We start from the raw sequence: 24,265 nt of genomic DNA on the forward strand, positions 1-24,265 counted from the left end.
AAAAAAAAAAAAAAAGAAATTATATTTTAAAATGGTTAAAATATCTTGTTAATTTTTATATTGATTAAATATTTTGGATATATAAGTTTACATAAAATATATTATTAAAACTAATTTAACCTGTGATTTACAAAAAAGTAATGTGGGTACCAGAGAATTATAAATTGTACATGTGTGGCTTGCATTATACTTCTATTGGATAGCACTTGCATAAAAGGTCTAAAATTACCTATCAAATGTTTCAATAAATAACACATCACCTGTAGAATGAAACTCTCATTGAAGAATGAAGAATTAATTTACTAAACTTTTTTTTTTTTTTTTTGAGAGGGAGTTTTGCTTTTGTTGCCCAGGCTAGAGTGCAATGGCGTGATTCCAGCTCACTGCAACCTCTGCCTCCCAGGTCCAAGCAATTCTCCTGCCTCAGCCTTCCAAGTAGCTGGGATTACAGGCATGTGCCACCACACCTGGCTAATTTTGTACTTTTAGTAAAGACAGGGTTTCACTATGTTGGTCAGGCTGGTCTCGAACTCCTGACCTCCAGTGATCCACCCAACTTGGCCTCCCAAAGTGCTGGGATTACAGGCATGAGCCATCACGCCCGGCCTACTAATCATTTTATTAAAACACAAAGTAAGAATGATTACTTACCTGCAATAATACATAAGAACCTTACACAAAATCCCCTTTTTAGATTTGATAATTCTATCAGCATTTTGATGTAAATATCTTCTTCCCCTAACCCTCTAACCCAGTGGTTCTCAGACATTAGAATGCACATGAATCACCTGGAATGTACATCTAACCTGCAAGTTTCCACCTATTCCCAAGTACTTCGATTCTATTTGAGCTCTTGGGTAGTACCCAAGAATCTTCTTCCTTTAAATAAATACTCCAGGGCTAGAAAAACACTTTCTTAACCTGTGCCCTTTCAGTGCTAGAAAATTATTTCCCTCTGCTACCTGCTACGCAGTCCATTCAGTACATAGGACATGTGGAAAATAGCTTCCATCATAAAAATTCTTGGACTAATCTGGGAAATGAAAGGAAACAAAATAATTTTAAAACAGCAATGAGTCCCATATTTCAAGGATCAAAACTCCTCTGATTGGCTGGGTGAGGTGGTACATGCCTATAATCCTAGCACTTTGGGAGGCCAAGGCAGGAGGATCACTTGTGGCCAGGAGTTCAAGATCAGCCTGGGCAACACAGCGAGAACCCCATCTCTATAAAAAAATGTTAAATATTCCTCTGAATTTAAGACTCCTCTCCCACACTGCCTTTCTTTGAAACAGAAAATAACAGATATGTTTCTTTCATTTCCTCTGCCCACCCTACAGGCTGTGACAACATTAAAGATTAAAAATGTCCATAAAAGAAGAGGAAAAGAAAGCACTGGGTCTCCAAAATTACATAATCAAAGTAAATAAAATTAAATATTTCAGAGCTGACTATAATTGCTGTGCTTCATAGTTATAGACTCATCAGGTTAAAGATGTTAATTCATTTACACATGATTTTCTACGGAGGGAAGAGTCCAAGAGTTTGTTATGCTAAAATAACATACAAAACATTAATAAACCCATTAGGATATGGTAAAATTTGCTAAATAAAAGAAAAAAAAACCACAAAACACTAATAAACCCCATTGCTGCAAGGTCTGTAGCATAAATACATTAAACCCAATAGGGCAATGGTTCTTAGTTACAACAAAACAGTCAAGTAGAGAAAAATGCCAAGTAAAAAATAAGTAAAAATAATAAATAACAATGTGATTTTACTTTCCGTGGCATTTTCCTATAAAGTACAGCAATTTATTTTTCATTTCCCAAAATCTGCCCTCATTCAAAACTATGTAGTATGTCTGCTTCTCCCACTAGTTTGAGACCATGAATTAAGTCAGAAATTATTTCTTATTCTTGCTAACATCTCTACAGCACCAAGCACACTGTTTGGAAACTGGATTTATTGGCTAGAAAAAATTCTGAAGCACTTCCTAAAAAGTAACATAGGTGATACGAAACTTACATGGGTAGCTGGTTATTTTAACACTTGGGAAACCAAGAGTGAGGATCAACGGAAGACATACTTCATTATGGAAAGATTATAAGCTTTACACTGAAATACTTGGATAAAACATAGTGTAACTGTATGCCTTATCTAGAGCAGAAAAAAAAACACAAAATTGTTTGCTGACAAAAGGGAGAGGAGTTTACATGTTTAAAAAAAATATATCGCTTCAACAACCCATCACACTAAAGGAACTCAATCTCATTAGTCCATTGTATTTCCCAGATCAATTATTCGGCTCTCAGTTAATGAGGAAACAGCACCAAATTACCACTTTTTTTTTTTTTTAAACAGGGTCTTGCTCTGTTGCCCAGGCTGGAGTGCAGAGACGTGAACATGGCTCACTGCAGCCTGAACCTCCTGGGCTCAAGAGATCCTCCCACCTCAGCCTCCCATGTAGCCACCACACCCAGCTAATTTTTTTTTTAATTTTTTGTAGAGGCAGGTGTCACCATCTTGCCCAGGCTGGTCTTGAACTCTTGGACTCAGGTGATCCTCCTCCCTCGGCCTCCCAAAGTGCTGGGATTACAGGCATGAGACACCATGCCTGGCCCACTTTTTTTGTTTTCTTACCAAATACACAGGAGAAATCTTTAGTTCGGAGGCCGATCGTTCCTTCTTAAAAAATAAAAACGTATGATTTAGAAAAGAAAAACTGTCTAGATTTTTAGATCAGTCAATGAATTCTCAACAAGAGAAATTTCTACAAACATTAGAAATTTCTTTTAAAAATCAAGATAGAAAATTTGATTAGACAGAGTAATTTTTGAAATTCTAAAGTTAAGAATCTGGGCAATTTAGTCACTGACAGACAAATTCATGATTTAAAAGGGTATGTGAATACATATCTTACATGTAAGTGACTGTTTCTTAATCTTTAAGCACAAAACGACTTCCATACTAGACAGACTCCATCCTGTGGTGCTTAAGAGCACATGCTCTGGGGCCAAATGTCCTAGATGCAAATCCTGCCTCCACTATTCTATTTGCTGTTTTATCTTAGGCAAGTTACTTAACTTCTCTGTCCCTCAGTGTTCTTGTCTGTAAAACGGGGACACTAATACTCCCTACCTCCTATGGTTGTGTTGAGACGGAATACGTCTAAAGCACTTAGAATAGTGTCTGGCATGTAGTATGTACTATATAGGTGATTTGATATATAAATAAACTAAAACCTGACTAATGTCCTGGCTCCAAGGGCCAAGCACAATGAGCTCGGGGCAGGAAGAAGCCATTCTGTTCCCAACATACATTTCCCTCCTGACCACTGAGGGTTTTTATTGTTTTGTTTTGTTTTTTTCCAGACAGTCTCATTCTGTCACCCAGGCTGGAGTGCAGTGGCATGATCTCAGCTTACTGCAACCTCCACTTTCTGGATTCAAGCAATCCTCCTGCCTCAGCCTCCCATGTAGCTGAGATTACAGGCACATGCCACCAGGCCCAGCTAATTTTTGTATGTGTAGTAGAGACAGGGTATCACCATGTTGGCCAGGCTGGTCTCAAACTCCTGACCTCAAGTGATCTGCCTGCCTCAGCCTCCCAGAGTGCTAGCATTGGAAGCGTGAGCAACTGCGCCCAGCGTCCACTGAGGTTTCAATCCCCTGAGTGACAGGATGGAGGGAGATGCAGAGATCAGCCTTCCAAGATAAAAAGGTAACTGGGGTGAAAGTCTTTAACTCTCATGAAACAGAGCCCATGTTTCCATTTCCTTCTCCCAAGAGGCCAGGGAAGAAGTCAGGAAGAGAGCTAAAGTAAAACAACAATAACAAAAAATTCTTTAGAAAGCCTACTAACTAGAAATATGAGAACAAGAGGACAATTGACTGCTTGTGGCCAACTGGAGAAATGTATTTCATGGTATTAACATAAAGAACTTTAAATACAGTTATATCCACTCATTTATTCAGTTGTAAAGTTTCTGATCCTGATTTGGTTGGGTTGCCAAAGGAATGAGTCTTTCCTTTTGACAAAAGAGGAGATATAAACACCTGTTCCTGCTCATCAGTCTCAGCTCACGAACACCTGAACGGTACCAAGACCAAACTCAGGTTGAACCACTGGGTCAAGGCTCAGGCCAACTCTAAAGCCTGTCACCTGAGGTGTCCACCATTCACATGCATGGGTCTGCTTCATTAAATAGTGAAAACCATTACCCTAGTGTCTTCTAACTCCCTCTGGAGTTTGTCAGCTTTGGTCTTTTCAAAGAGCAGGCTCTGTTCAAGCTCCTTAATGCGGGCATGCTCCAGTTTGGTCTGCGTCTGTTAGTAAAAAGGAAGAGGAAGAGAACACAACAGTGCCACCATGACATGCCAGCACGAGAGGAGAGACAGCGGCATGCAGGCTGAGCCACCAGTACCTTCTGCCAAGGGGTGAACCAAAGGGGAATGGAGAAGGGAAGAAGTGGAGGTGAGATGAGGTGGGCAGTGAGGATGAATACCAGGGATAAAGGATGGTGGTGGGCAGGGGGCATGGGCTAGTCTGTTCAGAAAGAAAAAAATGGAAAACACATGAGGCCAGATGAAGTGTCAGAGGCATGCAGCCAAATATAAGTAATATTGATAAGTGAAGTTTATCAGCACCAATTAGAATAGTTAATATCCCTCCCTCTAAACTATCCTTATCCCTCCGCCCCACAAAGGCTACTTGACATTAATGTGTATGTAACTGACTTGATCACTTTAAAAGGTATATTGACCCTCAGAATGACCGTCACTATCACCTAAATATGGCAAAGATACCATAAATCTTAAACTGTTCAATAAGTCCTTAGAGCAGATTCTTGCACCTTAGCATATAACTTGACGTAAATAAGGGTCAAAAAATAACCCCAATAGAAGGAATCTGGAAACTAGAGCTAAGAAATCATGCTAGCAGGCTCTGCAGAAATGGGCGAGAAGGGTCTGAGTTAGAGTCTCAGCAACATTCCTACATGTGATGGGGAAGAGGCCATGGAAGCTCTAGCTTCCTTCCAGCAGTGGATTTCCCAAAGGCTATTTGGCTCCAGGGAGGGAAAAAAGGACTCAGAATTACAAAGAGAAAATTTAGTAATAATTATCTTCTATAGTCTCCATCTCTGAAGCAGGCCAACTGAGAGGCTCAGGAGAAGAGCAAAGTTTAGCTCAAACTGGTAAGGGGTTATTTTTACCTTAAGATGCAGATGTTTTTATTAGCTCAGATGTAAAAAGGTGACTCAACACAAAGGCATGGGTTTGAGCTCTCGCAAAAAGAGCTGGTGGGTTACTAAGGTGATTCAACACTTGTGATCTCAGAAACTCTGCTCTCCCCACCATCACGCACTTGGATGTAGCCTGATGGGGAACCCAGAGGATAATCTCTAACAGGTTTAACTGCAGCAGAATCTTAATCAATTTGAAATAATCTGGGTCCAAATGTACCACTTCCCACCCCCACCTCTCTTATACAAGAGGTTATCAGTTATCAGAATCAGCGACTGACAAGGCCCACACCTGCAGGGCTGCTCTCAGCAGCTGTCAGTTACTTGCAGTAATTTAAATATTTTGTGGTTCTAATTGACCTGTCAGTCTGGACAATTACAGGCAATGAAAAAATGACAACAGACTCTAAACAAAGTGACACAAAGTAGTGTAGAGCTTGAGTAGAGGAGGGGAACGTAAAAGTGAAGGTTACAAACGTCTTCACTCATTCCAGTGGGACTCGGGGGCCTCAATGCATTCAAGAGGTCATTTTGCTTGTAAACCAGGTATCAACAAACCATCATGGGATATTTAAAAGGTGAACAAAATTTTTTTTTATCACCTGCTTCAGCTCTGTAGAGTCCACAAAAATAATGAAATACAATTCAAGCCCTAACTGTCTGGATAATCCCCTTGGTCTGTATGTGCCTTGGATGGACACTGTTCAATCTCCCTGCTTTTATAAGAAAAGAATCTAATCCTTACCCACATAATTGGGGTTACAGCCTCAGGAGCTGAAATCCAAAACTACAGTAGTAGGAAAAGAAAAGGCAACAGAACCTTTTTTCTCTTGACATAGTTAAGTGTCCTCTGGGTAAAAGGTCACTATTTCCAGATAAAAAGCAAATATATGTTTAATGTGATCTCCTCCCCATTCAGAGATCTTCCAGATAAGCGTAGCCAATGCCTCCTTACTGATGGGTCTATATACCTATTATCTGGGGCTCTACAGTGCCTCAGCCTCCCCAGTAGCTGGGTTTACAGGCGTGCGCCACCACACCCGGCTAATTTTTGTATTTTAGTATAGACTGGGTTTCACCATGTTGGCCTGGCTGGTCTTGAACTCCTGACCTTAGGTGACCAATCAGCAGCAAGGGAACTAGTGATCCACTTCCATGCCGCAGTACACAGTAAAAAATGTGACACTGAACAGGACAACCCTTCTTATAAAATCATTCCTTTCTTAGAATAAGACACAGAGTATCCTAAGAGGAAAGTCCTGGGACAGGGGATTGAGAAGGAATGCAAAGGCTTTGCGAGAAGCGCACAGGAAAGGCAGGGGGGAAATCCCATGCAGACTGACACCGGGGGCAGCAGGAGCCTGTTTCGGAACGAGAGAAGAGACCCAGATCACTGAAGTAGCTTCACAAAAAGGAACTCTTCAGAACGAAGACCTTTTAAAACATTTAATCTTTTTTTTTGAGATGGAGTTTTGCTCTTTTTGTCCAGGCTGGAATGCAGTGGCGTGATCTCTGGTCACTGCAACCTCTGCCTCCTGGGTTCAAGTGGTTCTCCTGCCTCAGCCTCCCTAGTAGCTGGGATTACAGGCGTGTGCCACCACACTCGGCTAATTTTTTTATTTTTAGTAGAGACGGGGTTTCACCATGTTGGCCAGGCTGGTCTCAAACTCCTGACCTTAGGTGATCTGCCCGCCTCAGCCTCCCAAAGTGCTGGGATTACACGTGTAAGCCACAGTGCCCGGCCAAAAGTTTAGTCTTGAGCTGTCTATTTCAGCTGCCAGAAGGTGGTAGGAAGTAATGTCATTCTTTAATTTCCTTCTTATGTGGCAATAAATCAAAGCGGAATGCTTTCAGGTTCTTTACAACCAGCAGCACAGCTGGCAGGGTATACCAGGAAGCAGTGCTCTAGAGACCACATAGCAAGAATTTGTACTGGATGTTTGAACTTAGAGGAAGAAAAATAAAACACCTGCATGCCTAGTAATGCTACAGCTAAAAAACTCTCACTTCACTAACAACAATTTAAAACATACTGTGTCTTCACTGACAAATGCTTGCCTCTAGTTTCACAACTAAGGAAAATACTGTAGAAACAAACGGAAGTTTGAATGTCTCATCAACTGCATTGGCAGGCACTGGCCAGTGGCGGGGGCACACTGAAAAGGCAGCCAGTCAGCTCTGGGACAGCAGCCAGCCTCACGATACCCTTTCCTCTCATGGGAAGTAAAATTAGACAACTTGGAAACTTCCCCAGAATTCCCACAACTCCACATCTAGAATGCTTTAAGCTCCAGTCAGATATCATCTCTTTTGGAGTAATTCCACTAAAATTAGAAGACATTATGAATTAAGTGAAGAAGGCCAGGTCTCCAGACAAAAAACTTTTTCCCCCCTTTCTGGCAAAATTCTTTATAAAGCAAATATTGACCTATTCATTAAACACATGAATGTGTGGAGCTTAGTCATTATATACAATTTCTTCAGGATATAAACGTAATTGCTTTGAAAGCCACATGCACAGAAACATTAAGGTCAATGTCCCAAGGTCAGATTATGCAGTTAGTGTTTGAGTATATCAATAAGCATTTTAATCTGTGATCAATCTTTGTTAACAAGGGAAATATCCACACAGTTAAGTGCCCTCTTACATTCTCAGGATCTTCAGAAATCTGGCTCTTTTGCTATCAGTAAAAAAATAAAAAAAATTAAACAACAACAAAAAAGAGATTCCAATAAAGCTTCAATATGTGTTAGGGTTTCAAGATAACTTTATTTGATTAATTTCAAGTAAGTTTATCAGACAGACTATACAAGCCTAGTGCTGATGTAAATTATTTTAACTGGACCCTCCCCAAGACCCATAGGCTGTATTTCATATGAATTAGATGATGACATGAAACTTCTAATGAGACTTTGGGATGTTTTTAAATGGATGAGAACAACACAAAAATTGACTAAAGGAATGTGGCTGTATATGAAATGAGTGAAGAAGATATCTATTACATTGTTAATGAACCATTAAATTCTGGGCCCCATAAAACTAGAACCCAGGAAATGCCCCCCTCCTTGCTTTGTTAACTGTAAAGACACATTTATTTCCAAAGAAATCAGAGTTGCTGTTTGGAAGGACCCCTCAAATTTAAGCACGGTGTGGGCAGCCGACAGACTCTAAAATTGTAGCAAAACTGCATATTTGGAAAATGCACAGTTAAGTACAATTTTTACTAAAATATTGTAGATTAAAGGACCACAAATCTGGAAAATTTGAAAAACTGAATGATTTACATTTGTCATATATCTAGCAATGGCTTGAAACCATCAAAACCATTTAATTCTGGTATCTAATTTAAAAACTAATATGAATACATTGTTTAAAAGGGATGAGAAACCTGACACTAAAGGAAAATCCATGAATTCTACAAATGCCATGAAATAAAAGAAGCTGAAATATAAAGTGTTCTTAGTTTTTGCTCTGCCGATTACTTTTTTTAAAAAAATCAACAATTACAACATATTCCTTTTATAGGGTTATAAAAGGATTTATCCTGCTCAACTGGAAAGCAAAGTTGAGATAAAGAAAAAAAGCTTTGTTATGGACTTTTTTTTTTGAGACAAAGTCTCGTCCTGTCCCCCAAGCTGGAATACAGTGGCACCATCTCGGCTCACTGCAACCTCCACCTCTCAGGTTCAAGCGATTCTCCTGCCTCAGCCTCCCAAGTAGCTGGGATTACAGGCACCCGCCACCATGCCCGGCTAATTTTGTATTTTTAGTACAGATGGGGTCTCACCATGTTAGCCAGGCTGGTTTCGAACTCCTGACCTTAGGTGGTCCACCCACCTCGGCCTCCCAAAGTGCTGGGATTATAGGCGTGAGCCACTGTGCCCGGCCTGTTAGGGACCGCTATGACCAAATTTAAAATGCCTTTTCTAATCATCAGAGGAACATCAGTCTCACTTAGGACTGCTTTAAATTGAGGACACACTGCCAGATTTATGACTTGATGAAATCCAATTCATGGTTTTGAATTGTGAAGCACGAGAAAGAAGTAGTGCAAGTTTCACTCTGCCACAGGACATGGACACACAATCACAGGCTCAAGGACTGGCACCGTCACCACAAAGCCACCCCCAGAAGCCAACCTGGCCAGAGAGGCCAGGGTTTCCCCTGCCACTTCCTCAGCTGACTGCTCTGGCCACTCATTTCGATTGGTGCATTATTTCACTCATGTTCTGAATACTGATACCCATCGAAGCTTTAAGAGAGCTGAAGGGGTTTTACCTCAAGATCACCTTTGGTAATTGATTCTTCTTCAACCCGGAACTGAAGGTCCTCAACCTTCCTGCGGAATAAAACCCAAACAAAACACTTAAGAAACTAAGTAACACAGAGCCTTAAAAAAAAAAAAAAAAAAAAATTCACGTTGGGGATGGTAGGTCACTCCTATAATCCCAGCAATTTGGGAGATGAAGGCAGGAAGATCACTTGAGGCCAAGCAGTTTGAGACCAGCTGAGGCAACATAGTGAGACCCAGTTCGTATATTAAAAAAAAAAAAAAGCTATCATCACTACCCTGGTGAATTCAAACAGAGAGCAGCAATAAATGCCTTAGAGACATAATAAGTTTAAAAATGCATCTCTGCACTTCGGGAGGGCAAGGTGGGAGAATGGCTTAAGGCCAGGAGTTTAAGAGCAACATGACGAGACCTGTCTCTACCAAAAAATTTAAAAATTAGCCAGGTGTGGCAGCATGCATCTGTGATCTCAACTACTTGCGAAGCTGAGGTGCGAGGATCGCTTGAGCCCAGGCAGTCAAGGCTGCAGTGAGTTATGATCGTATCACTGCACTCCAGGCTGGGCAACTGAGTGAGATCTTGTCTCAAAAAGAAAAAAATAAAATAAAATAAGCTACCTGTAATTCTAGCATTTTGAGAAGCTAAGGTAGGCAGACTGCTTGAGCTCAGTCTGAGACCAGTCTGGGCAATATGGCAAAACTCTATCTCTACAAAAATTAGCCACGCATGGTGGCACGTGCCTGTAGTCCTAGCTACTTGGGAAGCTGGGGTAGGAGGATCACTTGAGCCAGGGATGTCAAGGCTGCAGTGAGCCATGATCACACCAGTGTACCCCAGCCTGAGTGACAGAGTGAGACCTTGTCTCAAAAGATAATAATGGCTTTTTTTTTTTTGAGACGGAGTCTTGCTCTGTCGCCCAGGCTGGAGTACAGTGGTGCAATTTTGGCTCACTGCAACCTCTGCCTCCTGGGTTCAAGCGATTCTCCTGCCTTAGCCTTCCAAGTAGCTGGGATTACAGGCACCTGCCACCAGGCCTGGCTAATTTTTGTATTTTTAGTAGAGATGGGGTTTCACCACGTTGGTCACGTTGATCTCGAACTTCTGACCTCAAGTGATCCGCCCACCTTGTCCTCCCAAATTGCTAGGATTACAGGCATGAGCCACCGCAGCCAGCCATACATTTTTTTTTAAAAAAGAACAGAAGCAAATGGAACTGGTGCCATGGAATTCAGAAGGGCCTAGAGGGTCTATCACTGTCTCTTGTTTACTTGCAGCCATTTTTTAAATATGAAGAGAATTTCCTACGTATAGTGTTTCTCTCTCCAGTGAGAAAGTAAGAGATGGTATTGTACCTCACTATGACCCCTGACAACATTGCTTATGACTGGCATAAGCACACAGCAATACTAGTTTATTACTGAATTAAGTCCCTGTTACCAGAAATGACAGAAGATGGCATTAAATCCAAAAGAGATAAATGTCCCATAACCCAGGGATGTTCAAATGATTTCCATGCAGACACTTTTTTCAGAGACTGTGTCTGTTCACGGCCTCAAGAAAGTTCCTTTGTTTGTTTCTGAGACAGGGTCTCACTTTGGTGGCCCAGCTGAAGTGCAGTCTCAGCTCACTGCAGCCTCAACCTCCTGGGCTCAGGTGATTTTCCCACCTCCTGAGTAGCTGGGACTACAGGCATGCGCCACCACGTCCAGCTAATTTTTCTTTTTTTCTTTTTATTTTTAGTAGAGACAGGGTTTTGCCAGGGTGTTGCCCAGGCTGGTCTCAAACTCCTGAACTCAAGCAATCTGCCTGCCTCAGCCTCCCAAAGTGCTGGGATTATAGGTGTGAGGTGCCACGCCCGGCCTGAAAGTACCCTTTATAAGAACCAAACTTAAGTCTCTGTCTCACACCATTTAACATTTGATTTCGTACTGACCCCTACAATTCTCTCATCGTTCCACATGTGAGAATTTCGTTTTCCTAATAAGGCCTGAGTTTCTCAAGTACAGGGACCTTATGTCACTCACCAGACGTAACACAATTCATAAACACTAGGTAACTTGGACCTAGAAGAGCCTCTCACCAGGAAACTGGTTCCAGGTGAAAACCGGTTGGGAATGGCCACCACAGCTCTGATGAAGACGACCCTCCAGAGGAAGTCTGGAATGCATCACAGCTCAAGAAATAGGTTATATTAACCAGGCCACGTCTTTATTTTTTCTTTTTGAGACAGAGTCTCACTCTGTCACCCAGGCTGGAGTGCAGTGGCGCAATCTTGGCTCACTGCAATTTCTGCCACCTGGGTTCAAGGGATTCTCCTGCCTCAGCCTCCCAAGTAGCTGGGATTACAGGCACCCGCCACCAACCTGGCTAATTTTTTTGTATTTTTAGTAGAAATGGGGTTTCACCATCTTGGCCAGGCTGGTCTAGAACTCCTGACCTCATGATCTATCTGCCTCGGCCTCCCAAAGTGTTGGGACTACAGGCGTGAGCCACTGTGCCCGGTCAATCAGGCCATGTCTAAATGATTCCAAACTTATTGAAAAAAGTCAAATCAAAGCAGATCCTCTTCACACAGTATGGCAGAGTTCACTTTCTGCTGGACATATAGTCATTCCTTTGGTCCTGAGGGTTGATACCAACATGATTATTAATAGGAAATTTTCTTCTAAAGTCATTTAAAATGAAAAGGCTGCTGGGCACGGTGGTTCACGCCTGTAATCCCAGCACTTTGGGAGGCCGAGGCGGATGGATTTCCTGAGCTCAGGAGTTCGAGACCAGCCTGGGCAACGTGGTGAAACTCCATCTCTACTAAAATACAAAAAATTAGAGACAGGTGTGGTGGCGTGTGCCTGTGGTCCCAGCTACTTGGGAGGATGAGGCAGGAGAATCGCTTGAACCTGGGACGCAGAGGTTGTAGTGAGCTGAGATTGCACCGCTGCACTCCAGCCTGGGCGACAGAGCTAGATTCTGTCTCCAAAAAAAAAAAAAAAAGGGCGGGGGGAGGCTACAACTGCACGAGGAAACAGTCTGGGGTCACCTTTTCTCCTCTTCAAGCTGGTTAAGAAGCTCCACCTTCTCCCTGTCCGCAGCTTCCACCATGGTTCGCAGCTGGTCCATTTTGGCTTCCAATTCCAGGACATGCTGGGGAAGGCAAGAGTGTCAGTAAATGGACTATTTCTGACCAAGACACAGACCCAGAGATACTTCCCCAAAGAGCTGTGGGTCACCATGGTGGGTGGGCGTTACTCTAAAACCTTATGTTAAAATGCTTTCTCTATTTTAAGAGGTTATTCTCCACAGCTTTCCTGGAAGATAGATGATGAAAAACCACACCGTTAAAGTGATAAAGAACAATGGTAAAACAACCCTCATCTTTTTTGAAGCTGAAACACATGTTAAGAGTAATCAACAAACAGCAGCTATAATCACCGGTGAGGCCCTAGTAACTAAGCTGGCCTAACACCCGACACAAAGACCAGACACTAAGGTCGAATCAAGAACAAAACTTCATCTCTGTGATCATGGAAACTGGCACCCCAGGTGGTAGCTTTCAAACAAGCACAGCAAAGAAATGTACACCCATTTCCAGTGCTCTCAAGACTAGCTCCTCGGTGCCAAGCACCGGGTATGCTTCTCGGCCTCCTCAGCGGCTTTAGAAACCATCACCATCTCCACAACAAGGTCCAGACTTCACCTGGTCATGTCCGTCCCGGGCCAGAGCTAGCTCCTGCTCTATCTCCCCCACGTGGCTCGTGGCCTTGGCCACCTCCGCCCTCTCCAGATCCCGTTCCGCCAGCAGCTGCTCAATGTGCTGCTGCTTCTCCTTCAGGGCCTCCTGGAGGGCAGTGGTACCGGAGATCTTCCTGGCGTAACGGGAGGAGGTTTCAGTCAACTGCAAAGGAAAGTTAGAGAAGTGAAGGGCGATGATGCTGTCAGAAAAGCGAGGGAGGCGTGATGCATGCATGGCGGGCATCTGCTCGGCAAAGCAAGGGCGCTGCTCCAGGTGGCAGGCTGGCCAGGATTAGGAAAGGCTTCAAAAACACAAGACAGCATGTGCCTTCTGTCTATAAATCTCACAAAGAATACGTCAATGTAAAGGGATCGGCCATGTGCAGTAGTTCACGCCTGTAATCCCAGCACTTTGGGAGGCCAAGGTGAGTAGACCACTTGAGGCCAGGAGTTTCAGACCTGGTCAAGATGGTGTGACTCCATCTCTACTAAAAATACAAAAATTAGCTGGAGTGCAGTGGTGCGATCTCAGCTCACTGCAACCTCCACCTCCTGGGTTCAAGTGATTCTCCTGCCTCAGCCTCCCAAGTAGCTGGGATCACAGGCACGTACCACTACCACCCAGCTAATTTTTGTATTTTTAGTAGAGACGGGGTTTTGCCATGTTCGCTAGGCTGTTCTCGAACTCTGAAGTGCTAAGGTTACAGGTGCGAGCCACTGCACCAAAGGCCATCTGCTCAGCCACTGCTGGCTCCAGACCAATTCAGCCTTGACTTCATCTTCTGCCGTCAGAGCTGCAGCTGTCGCCTGAAAGCTCTTCTCTTCATCGGTCTCCCTAGGCCCTTGCTGCAAGATGTACAGGATGCAGACTTACAGCGAGGATCTTTCCTCAATTAATAACTCGGCAACTTGAGAACTACAAAAGAAGCCAATCGAACCCAAATTGCCCTTTGCTGTTTCATTTAGTCAAAGTTCTTGAAATTACTTAAACATACTAGGAAGTAACTCCTGTTGTCTTTTTTAACCATTTGACCTTGACCTTCCAATTGCATTATATAGCTAAATTATACCTTCTCTTGCTAGTATTTCTTCCTGAATACATTAAATGTGTGGCTCCCAACCATGTGCAGAGATGCCCCAGGGTGCCGAGCAAACTCACCAGTGCACTGTAGGATGCTTTCAATTTTCAAGAGCAACACAGCGACATCTGCTGGACTCTATGGAAACTACTAGTTCGAGGCAATTCAGTCTCATCATTAGATTGTCCTACAGTCCTTTCAATAACATCACGTCTTTCAAAGCTGGGTTTTGGCTATTCCCATGACGGAAAAGAAAGTATGATGCAAAAATCAACATGCACAGGAAATGAGGTTCGCGATGAGAAATAAGATTCCAAGGCTCGACTAGATGTGTAGAGTCCAACAGCAGCATACACAGTAACACTAAGTCATTGTGGTTATTAAAGAATGAATTGGCCAGGCGTGGTGGCTCATGCCTCATGCCTGTAATCCCAGCACTCTGGGAAGCAGAGGCAGGCAGATCACTTGAGGTCAGGTGTTCAAGACTGGCCTGGCCAACGCGGTGAAACCTCGTCTCTACTAAAAATACAAAAAGTAGCCAGGCATGGTGGTGCACGCCTGTAATCCCAGCACTTTGGGAGGCCAAGGTGAGTAGACCACTTGAGGCCAGGAGTTTCAGACCTGGTCAAGATGGTGTGACTCCATCTCTACTAAAAATACAAAAATTAGCTGGAGTGCAGTGGTGCGATCTCAGCTCACTGCAACCTCCACCTCCTGGGTTCAAGTGATTCTCCTGCCTCAGCCTCCCAAGTAGCTGGGATCACAGGCACGTACCACTACCACCCAGCTAATTTTTGTATTTTTAGTAGAGACGGGGTTTTGCCATGTTCGCTAGGCTGTTCTCGAACTCTGAAGTGCTAAGGTTACAGGTGCAAGCCACTGCACCAAAGGCCATCTGCTCAGCCACTGCTGGCTCCAGACCAATTCAGCCTTGACTTCATCTTCTGCCGTCAGAGCTGCAGCTGTCGCCTGAAAGCTCTTCTCTTCATCGGTCTCCCTAGGCCCTTGCTGCAAGATGTACAGGATGCAGACTTACAGCGAGGATCTTTCCTCAATTAATAACTCGGCAACTTGAGAACTACAAAAGAAGCCAATCGAACCCAAATTGCCCTTTGCTGTTTCATTTAGTCAAAGTTCTTGAAATTACTTAAACATACTAGGAAGTAACTCCTGTTGTCTTTTTTAACCATTTGACCTTGACCTTCCAATTGCATTATATAGCTAAATTATACCTTCTCTTGCTAGTATTTCTTCCTGAATACATTAAATGTGTGGCTCCCAACCATGTGCAGAGATGCCCCAGGGTGCCGAGCAAACTCACCAGTGCACTGTAGGATGCTTTCAATTTTCAAGAGCAACACAGCGACATCTGCTGGACTCTATGGAAACTACTAGTTCGAGGCAATTCAGTCTCATCATTAGATTGTCCTACAGTCCTTTCAATAACATCACGTCTTTCAAAGCTGGGTTTTGGCTATTCCCATGACGGAAAAGAAAGTATGATGCAAAAATCAACATGCACAGGAAATGAGGTTCGCGATGAGAAATAAGATTCCAAGGCTCGACTAGATGTGTAGAGTCCAACAGCAGCATACACAGTAACACTAAGTCATTGTGGTTATTAAAGAATGAATTGGCCAGGCGTGGTGGCTCATGCCTCATGCCTGTAATCCCAGCGCTCTGGGAAGCAGAGGCAGGCAGATCACTTGAGGTCAGGTGTTCAAGACTGGCCTGGCCAACGCGGTGAAACCTCGTCTCTACTAAAAATACAAAAAGTAGCCGGGCATGGTGGCAGGCGCCTATAATCTCAGCTACTTGGGAGGCTGAGGCAGGAAAATCACTTGAACCCAAGAGACAGAGGTTGCAGTGAGCTGAGATCACGCCACTGCACTCCAGCCTGGGCAACAGTGAGACTCCGTCTCAAAGAAATAAAAAATAAAAATAAAAACAGAGAATGAATTCAATATTTTTTCAATTTTTGTTTTTCTAAAACAGAAATACATTTCTGAGCAAAATAATTGAAATGACACTTCCAATTCCTCTGTATCTTTGTCATACTATTTTACGGTGATTTTTGGATTAGAAACCATAAAGACACAACAATAAGCTGTCTCACAGGTACAGAAACTCAGGTCTCTCGTCAATTTTCACTGCATGAGGTGAGCGAAGAGGTACGAGCACTGGTCCAAAAAGTAAGAGGAGAGATTGGTGGCAGCAGGGAGAGCTTGCTATTTCCCAAACAAATGGACACAATTACAAGGTAATAAAAATTACTCAAGAAAGAATTTCTAATCCAGAATAGACCCTTCCATGGAACTGTTCCTAGAACAGCAAAGGAGGCAAGCTGTCCATATCAGAGTTTCCGACCCACATTAAACAAAGCTCTGTCTGAGCACAGGGGTTTGGGGTTCTTCTCCATGTCATTGTTCTTGTCATGCTTTTCTCATAAAAGTAATTCCTCTGTCTCTTCATGTGCAAATGGAAACGCTCTGAGCAGTACTTATTCTATCTAACACAGAGGAAGAAAGCCTAGATGGCTGGCAGAGGAGCACAGCCCCACGTAAAGATTTCAGCACCTGTCCCTTCTCTGCCCGACGACAATGGAAGAGCAGGCACCGTGAGATCCCGGGCTAACCACCTCCTCCCCATAGCACCACGCAACATCCTAGCTCCTGGCCTGTGGTTCCCCACCACCCAGAGGAGACCTGAACTCAGTCTGAGGAGAGTCTGATGCCGCCATTTCTAACTTAAACAGTATTTGCCCCACTTCTAGGAAATAAACTTATGGGCAGGGCTTTTGACCCTAATAACACCTTAATAAACAGAATGAGATGTTGCCTATTTTAATGCTAGTGATTCTATTTTTACTGCTCTAAACAGGAAAAAGAGGGAGAGAGGGAAAGAGACTAGGAGAAGATGGAAGAAGAGAGTAATGGAAACAGGGCTTTCCTACTATCCTCTTCCGGCTCCAAAAGTTCCCTTTAGTGTCCTCTGGCTCAAGTCAGGGATGCTTCACACACTAACTGCTTCCAGTAGGTTAGGTTGTATTAATATTAAAATCCTACGGACACATCTTTTCTCAAAACACTTCAGTTCCTAAAATTATTTGAAGTCAAAGAGAAAGACAGGCTGGGAGCGGTGGCTCACACCTGTAAATCCCAACACTTTGCAAGTCCAAGGCAGGAGGATCGCTTGAGCCTAAGAATTCGAGACCAGCCTGGGCAACAGAGTGGGTCCCTCTCTCTACAAAAAAAAAAAAAAAAAAAATTAAATTAACCAGGCGTGGTGGTGTGCATCGGTAGTCCCAGCTACTGGGGAGGCTGAGGCAGCAGGACGGCTTGAGCCTGGGACGTTGAGGCTGGGTGACAGAGTGAGACCCTGACTCAAAAGAAAAAAAAAAGAGAGAGGGAGCAACAGATCTATGGACTTGAAGAAAAGGATCTCGCCAATGTTCCTATCATTTTGTCCTAAAATATTTTCATAGAAAATAATTTGACCCCTGTGTTAGACTAAGCAGTAGTTACACAGATTCACCATGAACACATGCATTTTTAAGCTTTTAAGAATATGAAAGGGACGATTAAAAGCACTTTCTGATTTCAAAAAATGCATTCTTGCTGGAGTTACCTTTTTCAAAACTTACTTGCAAGGACTTTCACAGCAAAAGCTGTGAGCAACATTCAGCACAAGGACAAGCAAAGCAGCAAAGCAGGGGCACTGACCACGGGCCTTAGTCATGCCTGGGAAGTGGAGGCAGGTAGAGAAAGGGGGCTTACTAGTCCTGTCCGACTGGGCCTGCTGCTCACAGAGGAGGCCACTGAGCTCATGGAGCTGAGAGAAGAGGCAGAAGGGCTGCGCTTCAGGCTGGCGGACGTGGTTGCCATCACACGCCTCACTGCGTTGGCCTTGGCTTTGGCTGGTGTAGTGGAAGGGAAGCCAATCTTGGTAACTTTGTGGACAGGAGCAAACAAGCCATATTTGGGTTGACACTGAAAATACCTTTAGAGAACAACAAGAACAGTAAAAAAAAAAAACTTAATCACAAGAAATAATAACTATAACCAAAATGCTCTCCCAACTCCTAACTGAAGGCGGGATTCCTGGAAATTCGACCACTAAGCTGGGGTTATACACCAGCATGTAGCAGTCACGTGTATGTAGGCTGACTAACAGCTTCAGTGATGGTTTAGAACACACACTGGTGACGATATGATACACAAAGTCAGGTTTACTCACCTGTTGCTGAGATTCTACATAAAGGAAATAAATATTTCCACAACCTGATAAATGTACAGCAGAGGAGTTTAGCAATAGAGCAAGCCCATTTAATAAAACCGTGCCAAAGGGAAAGGAAATCAACAGGCACCTAACTTTGGCAGATCCATTAAGGTAAACATGAAGAGCTGTGCGTGGTGGCTCACGCCTGTAATCCCAGCACTTTGGGAGGCCGAGGTGGGCAGATCACGAGGTCAGAAGATCGAGACTATCCTGTCCAACACGGTGAAACCCAGACTCTATTAAAAATACAAAAATTAGCTGGGCGTGGTGGTGCGTGCCTGTTATCCCAGCTACTCAGGAGACTGAGGCAGGAACCTGAGAGTCACAGGTTGTGGTGAGCCCAGATTGCGCCACTGCACTCCAGCCTGACAACAGAGTGAGACTCTGTCTCAAAAAAAAAAAAAAAAAAAAGATTCGTTGAAAATTTGTAATGTTTGTTTCAATAAAAATATGCAAAAAAAAAACCAAAAAAGATAAAGTATTCTGCAAGTATAGCATTGAGAAGACCCAGAAAAAAGAAAATGGCATTGAAGAAAAAGAAAAAAAAAGTAAACATGGAGAAATATTAACTAGTAATGTCTGTTTACGGACTGACATGGGCAATGTCATGACTCTAAAGGATTACAATGCTTTAGTATTAAGAAAAGATGGCTTCGTAATCATTGCAGTTCCAAGAGATCTTTATCTCCATGAGTCATAATTACTGTATGTGGTAGATAAAGCCCTTTTCTCTATAATTAATTTGCTTATAACCAATTTGTCTATGTTTTATAAGTAAAATGTTAACTACCACATTTTACTAATCAAGTGATTCACTAGTGTACTATATACTACTAATAATGCATCACAGACAACACCTGTGCCTTCAAAACATTTTGAAGAGAAGAGTGGAAATTCCTTCTGCATCTGTGTGCATTACTGTACTCCCATCCTGTGTCTGCCAGGCAAGAACGGGGTTATCCAGGCCGGACGCAGTGGCTCACACCTGTAATACCAGCACTTTGGGAGACCAAGGCAGGCGGATCACCTGTGCCCAGGAGCTTAAGACCAGCCTGGGCAACAGCCCATCTCTACTAAAAATACAAAATTTAGCCAGGCAAGGTGGCACACGCCTGTAATCCCAGCTACTTGGGAGGCTGAGACAGGAGAATTGCTTGAACCCAGGAGGCGGAGGTTGCATGCAGTGAGCCAACATGGCACCACTGTACTCCAGCCCGGGCAAGAGAGGGAGGCCCTGTCTCAAAAAAAAAAAAAAAAAAAAAAAAAGAACGGGGTTATCCTTACAATGGAAGAAGTCCACTTGCTGGTCTGTTCTCCTGCCGCAGGATGGAATTCTCATCAAATATGAAGACACGTTTTGCAGTTCTTTTCCCTAACAAGGGTGGCTACCTTCTACCCCCACCCACACCCCAGATGCCCAGGTACTCTTTCAGAAGTCAACTGCTATTAAAAGGGAGAAAAGCCAGACAGGTAACGTAGTATTTGCTTTCTATTTTGAAAAATAAACAGAATGCTTGTTGAGAATCTACTCAGTCATGTATTATTACGGAGACAGTCAGAAGAACAGCCCCAGTTTTAGTGTGAGGAAAACAAATCAGCAGATGGGTCTCAGGAAATAAAAGTGCCACTCTTCCGAACACACCTTTCCATGTTATGATACACACTTGGTGAGACTGGCTTGAGCATCGTCACGTACAAGAGTGACACAAGATGTTGCACAACGCCAAACCAACCTTGTTCCAGCAACAGCGCCATCGTTCTTCCCAAGCGGCTCGTCTAACTCCACACCACACCATTCCCCCTTGGCAAAGTCCGTCTCGCCAAGAAACCGGACTACACCAGCCTTAGTGCCACCAACCTGGAAGAAGAGAAGGTTAAAATCAAGAGATGAACGTTACTCTATAGCTTAATCATTTGTGGTTCCAACTAGTAACTAGGTACTACATTCCACCATTTCCACCAGCAACTTCTTTGCTTTAGCTTCTCTTTGACTCTAACAGTTCTCTTGAAGGAAGTCTGGCAAAGAAACTTACCTGGCTGACTTATATTACCAGAGTGATTTGATGCCTAATATGTTGTAATAATGAGATAGCCAATCTAATATGTAGATATTAAGGCTGTTCACCAAGTTCATTATTCCTTGTCTTAGAAAACACTTTATTTATTTATTTATTTTTTTGAGACAGGGTCTCACTCTGTCGTCCAGGCTAAAGTGCAGTGGCACGATCATGGCTCACTGCAACCTTGACCTCCCGGGCTCAGGGGATCTCCCCACCTCAGCCTCCTGGGTAGCTGAAACTACAGGTGCACACCACCAAACAGGCTAATTTTTTTGTATTTTTTGTGGAGACAGGGTTTCGCCATATTGCCCAGGCTGGTCTTGAACTCCTGGGCTCAAGTGATCTGCCTACCTCAGCTTCCCAAAGTGTTGGGATTACAGGCATGAGCCACCACTCTTGGACCTTATTTTATTTTTCTAACAGAAATGCTTCTGCTTCAAAACAAACTTGTGGCTGGGCACAGTGGTTCGTGCCTGTAATCTCAGCACTTTGGGAGACCCAGGCAGGAGAACTGCTCGAGCCCAGGAGTTCGAGACCAGGCTGGACAACATAAGGAAGACCCTGTCTCTACAAACAATAAAAAAAATTAGCCGGGCACAGTGGTGTGCGCCTGTGGTCCCAGCTACTCAGGACGCTGAGGTGGGAGGACTGCTTGAGCCCAAGGGTTTGAGGCTGCAGTGAGCCACAATTGTACCACTGCACTCCAGCCTGGGCGACGGAGTGAGACTCCACCTCAAAAAAATAAAAAAGTAAATAGGCCAGGCACGATGGCTCACGCCTCCCAGCACTTTGGGAGGCCGAGGTGGGTGGATCACTTGAAGTCGGGAGTTTGAGAGCAGCCTGGCCAACATGGTAAAACCTTGTCTCGACTAAAACTACAAAAATCAGCTGGGTGTGGTGGCTCACGCCTATAGTCCCAGCTACTTGGGAGGCTGAGGCACAAGAATAACTTGAACCCAGGGGCGGAGGTTGCAGTGAGCCAAGATCACATCACTGCACTCCAGCCTGGGCGACAGGGCAAGACTCTGTCTCAAAAAAAAAAAAAAGGACTTCAAAAAATAATTGGCTCGGTGTGGAAGTTCATGCCTATAATCCCAGCACTTTGGGCTGAGGTGGGAGGATCATCGGCGTCCCCAAGGCTGCAATGAGCCATGATCACACCACTGCACTACAGCCTGGGCAACAGAACAAGAAACTGTTTCAAAAAATAATAATAATTGACTCTTGCTATTTTCCACAGTGAGGCTCTCTGTTTCTTCACAACTATTAAAATTATCATTCCTAGGCTGGGTACAGTGGCTCAGGTCTGTAATCCCAACACTTTGGGAGGCCAAAGCAGGTGGATCACTTGAGGCCAGGAGTTCGAGACCAGCCTGACCAACACGGTGAAACTCCGTCTCTGCTAAAAATACAAAAATTAGCTGGATGTGGTAGCACACGCCTATAATCCCAGCTACTCAGGTGGCTGAGGCATGAGAATTGCCTGAACCTGGGAGGAGGAGGTTGCAGTGAGCCAAGACTGTGCCACTGTACTCCAGCCTGGGTGACACCGTGAGGCTTTGTCTCAAAAAAAAGAGTACTAGTTCTAGACTTGACACATTTGATCTTTTAACACTCGTTAGTTAGTACCAATACACAAATCGTCACCTATATAAAATTGGCCTTACTGCAGTTGAGTCAAAAGAAAGTAAAGAAAGTTGGCCTGAATTTTCTCCTTCCTCCCACACCACACCATTCAGAGCAGCAGTCCAGCCAGCATCATGTGAGCACGACACAGCACATTAGTTAAAGATGATGTAGCCTCTTCAGATAATGTGTTAAATTCTTTGGGGGTGAGTCGAAGTTACTGTCATGACAATTGTTTTTCCAAGAGACATCTAACAGGCTATAGTCAGTAATTCTCCAAGCAAACTACAAGCTTCATTCAGATCAGCTTTGTAAAAAGTAATCACAAATAACAAATTAGCAACTATTTCTCTAAATGCAGGTAATATACATGTATCCTGAAAAAAAATCATGTCACAAAGTTTGTCTGAAATGAATGATTACTAGTTCCTAGAACAGAAAGGTTGTTAATATTTTTTCTCCCACCAAACGTGGAACTCTTCACTCATATAACATAAAATGTATTTTTCATTTCCCTGTAAAAAATCAGTAATTATTCTATGGAGACAGAAAGTCACATGAAGTCCTAAAATCATCAAATGTTTTTATACTTAATCATTCTACAATCAAAAAACATGTTTATGCATTTAAACAGGACTTTATAAAGTTAGGTTTTATTTCTCATGTGTTCCAGACAATGCAGAAAAGTCTAGTACATGCATGTACAGGAAACAGAAGCATTAAATGATGCATTGACAATAAATAGAAGCCACTATGATCAAATCATATCTAAGAAATCTATGTTCTAAGACAAATATCTAAGTGATTAAAGAAAAACATTTTTAATATTGAAACAAAAAACAAGGCCAGGTGCAGTGGCTCATGCCTGTAATCCCACCATTTTGGGAGGCCAAGGCAGGAGGATCATTTGAGGCCAGGAGTTTGAGACTGGCCTGGGCAACACAGTGAGACCCCATCTCTACAAAAATTTAAAAATTAGCCAGGCATGGTGGCATGAGCCTGTGATCCCAGCTACTCAGGCTGCAAGTGAGCTATGATCCTGACACTGCACTCCAGCCTGAACAAGACAGTGAGACCCTGTCTCAAAAACAAACAAACAAAGAAACTAAAAGATAGATTCCCATGGCAAACACAAACAAGCATAACTCATTCTCTTTACTCTCAGAATGTTAGCATATAATTCCTAACACTGTGGTAAAAGTCACTATTGAAGACAGAATTAATTTAAACTAGAAACTCAAAAAAAAAACCCTAGCTACTATTTTTATGCCTTAGCAAACCTCAGATTTTTAAATTATCATTCATTTATTCAATATGCATTTCTTGAGTGTTTGGATCCTTGAAAAACAAAGATAAACAGAATACAGCGTTGGCCACTAAGGGAGATAGACAAGAAGATTCAGACAAGAAATTCCTGTAAAAAGTGTGAAGTGCATCCAGAGGTTTCTACAAAATGCTGTGGGAACAGAAACAAATATCCTTCCTGTAAGCTCCTGTGAAAAATAAAAACACTGATAAATTCCTGCTGGGTTAATGAGTGGGTCTACAAACAGGAAACAGAAACGATCCTCTCTGGACTCTCATCTCTTCATTATCCAGTTCTCAGCAAACCATTCAATCTCACAGTGCCTGAGTGCATAAAGCTACAAAACGTGAGGGGTTGTTTCACAGGAATTTTGTAAGCAGTCTTGTAAGGTGGCTTCTTATCTGCCATATTCCAAGATAAACAGCTTATTTTAAAAAGTAAACATGGGGGCCGGGTGCGGTGACTCACACCTGTAATCCCAGCACTTTGGGAGGCCGAGGCGGGCAGATCACTTGAGGTCAGGAGTTTGAGACCAGCCTGGCCAACATGGTGAAACTCTCTCTCTACTAAAAATACAAAAATTAGTCAGGGCCGGGCGCGGTGACTCAAGCCTGTAATCCCAGCACTTTGGGAGGCCGAGACGGGCGGA

The 24,265-nt window shown here is 43.3% G+C and overlaps 1 protein-coding gene across 1 annotated transcript in view; it reads right to left on the reverse strand.

The window, feature by feature from the left end:
• CLIP1 (CAP-GLY domain containing linker protein 1) overlaps positions 1 to 24,265 on the reverse strand; it is a 148,540-nt gene that overhangs the window by 87,583 nt on the left and 36,692 nt on the right. The window contains exons 4-9 of the mRNA XM_011964502.1: positions 20,358 to 20,482; positions 18,123 to 18,345; positions 13,233 to 13,430; positions 12,576 to 12,679; positions 9,525 to 9,585; positions 4,224 to 4,328 (exon numbers count right to left, since the gene is read on the reverse strand). Coding sequence (XP_011819892.1) covers positions 4,224 to 4,328; positions 9,525 to 9,585; positions 12,576 to 12,679; positions 13,233 to 13,430; positions 18,123 to 18,345; positions 20,358 to 20,482 — 816 coding nt within the window. The remainder of the gene's footprint in view (positions 1 to 4,223; positions 4,329 to 9,524; positions 9,586 to 12,575; positions 12,680 to 13,232; positions 13,431 to 18,122; positions 18,346 to 20,357; positions 20,483 to 24,265) is intronic.

The sequence above is a fragment of the Mandrillus leucophaeus genome, unplaced genomic scaffold (genome assembly GCF_000951045.1).
Source record: "Mandrillus leucophaeus isolate KB7577 unplaced genomic scaffold, Mleu.le_1.0 Scaffold7, whole genome shotgun sequence".
In the NCBI taxonomy this organism is placed as follows: domain Eukaryota; kingdom Metazoa; phylum Chordata; class Mammalia; order Primates; family Cercopithecidae; genus Mandrillus; species Mandrillus leucophaeus.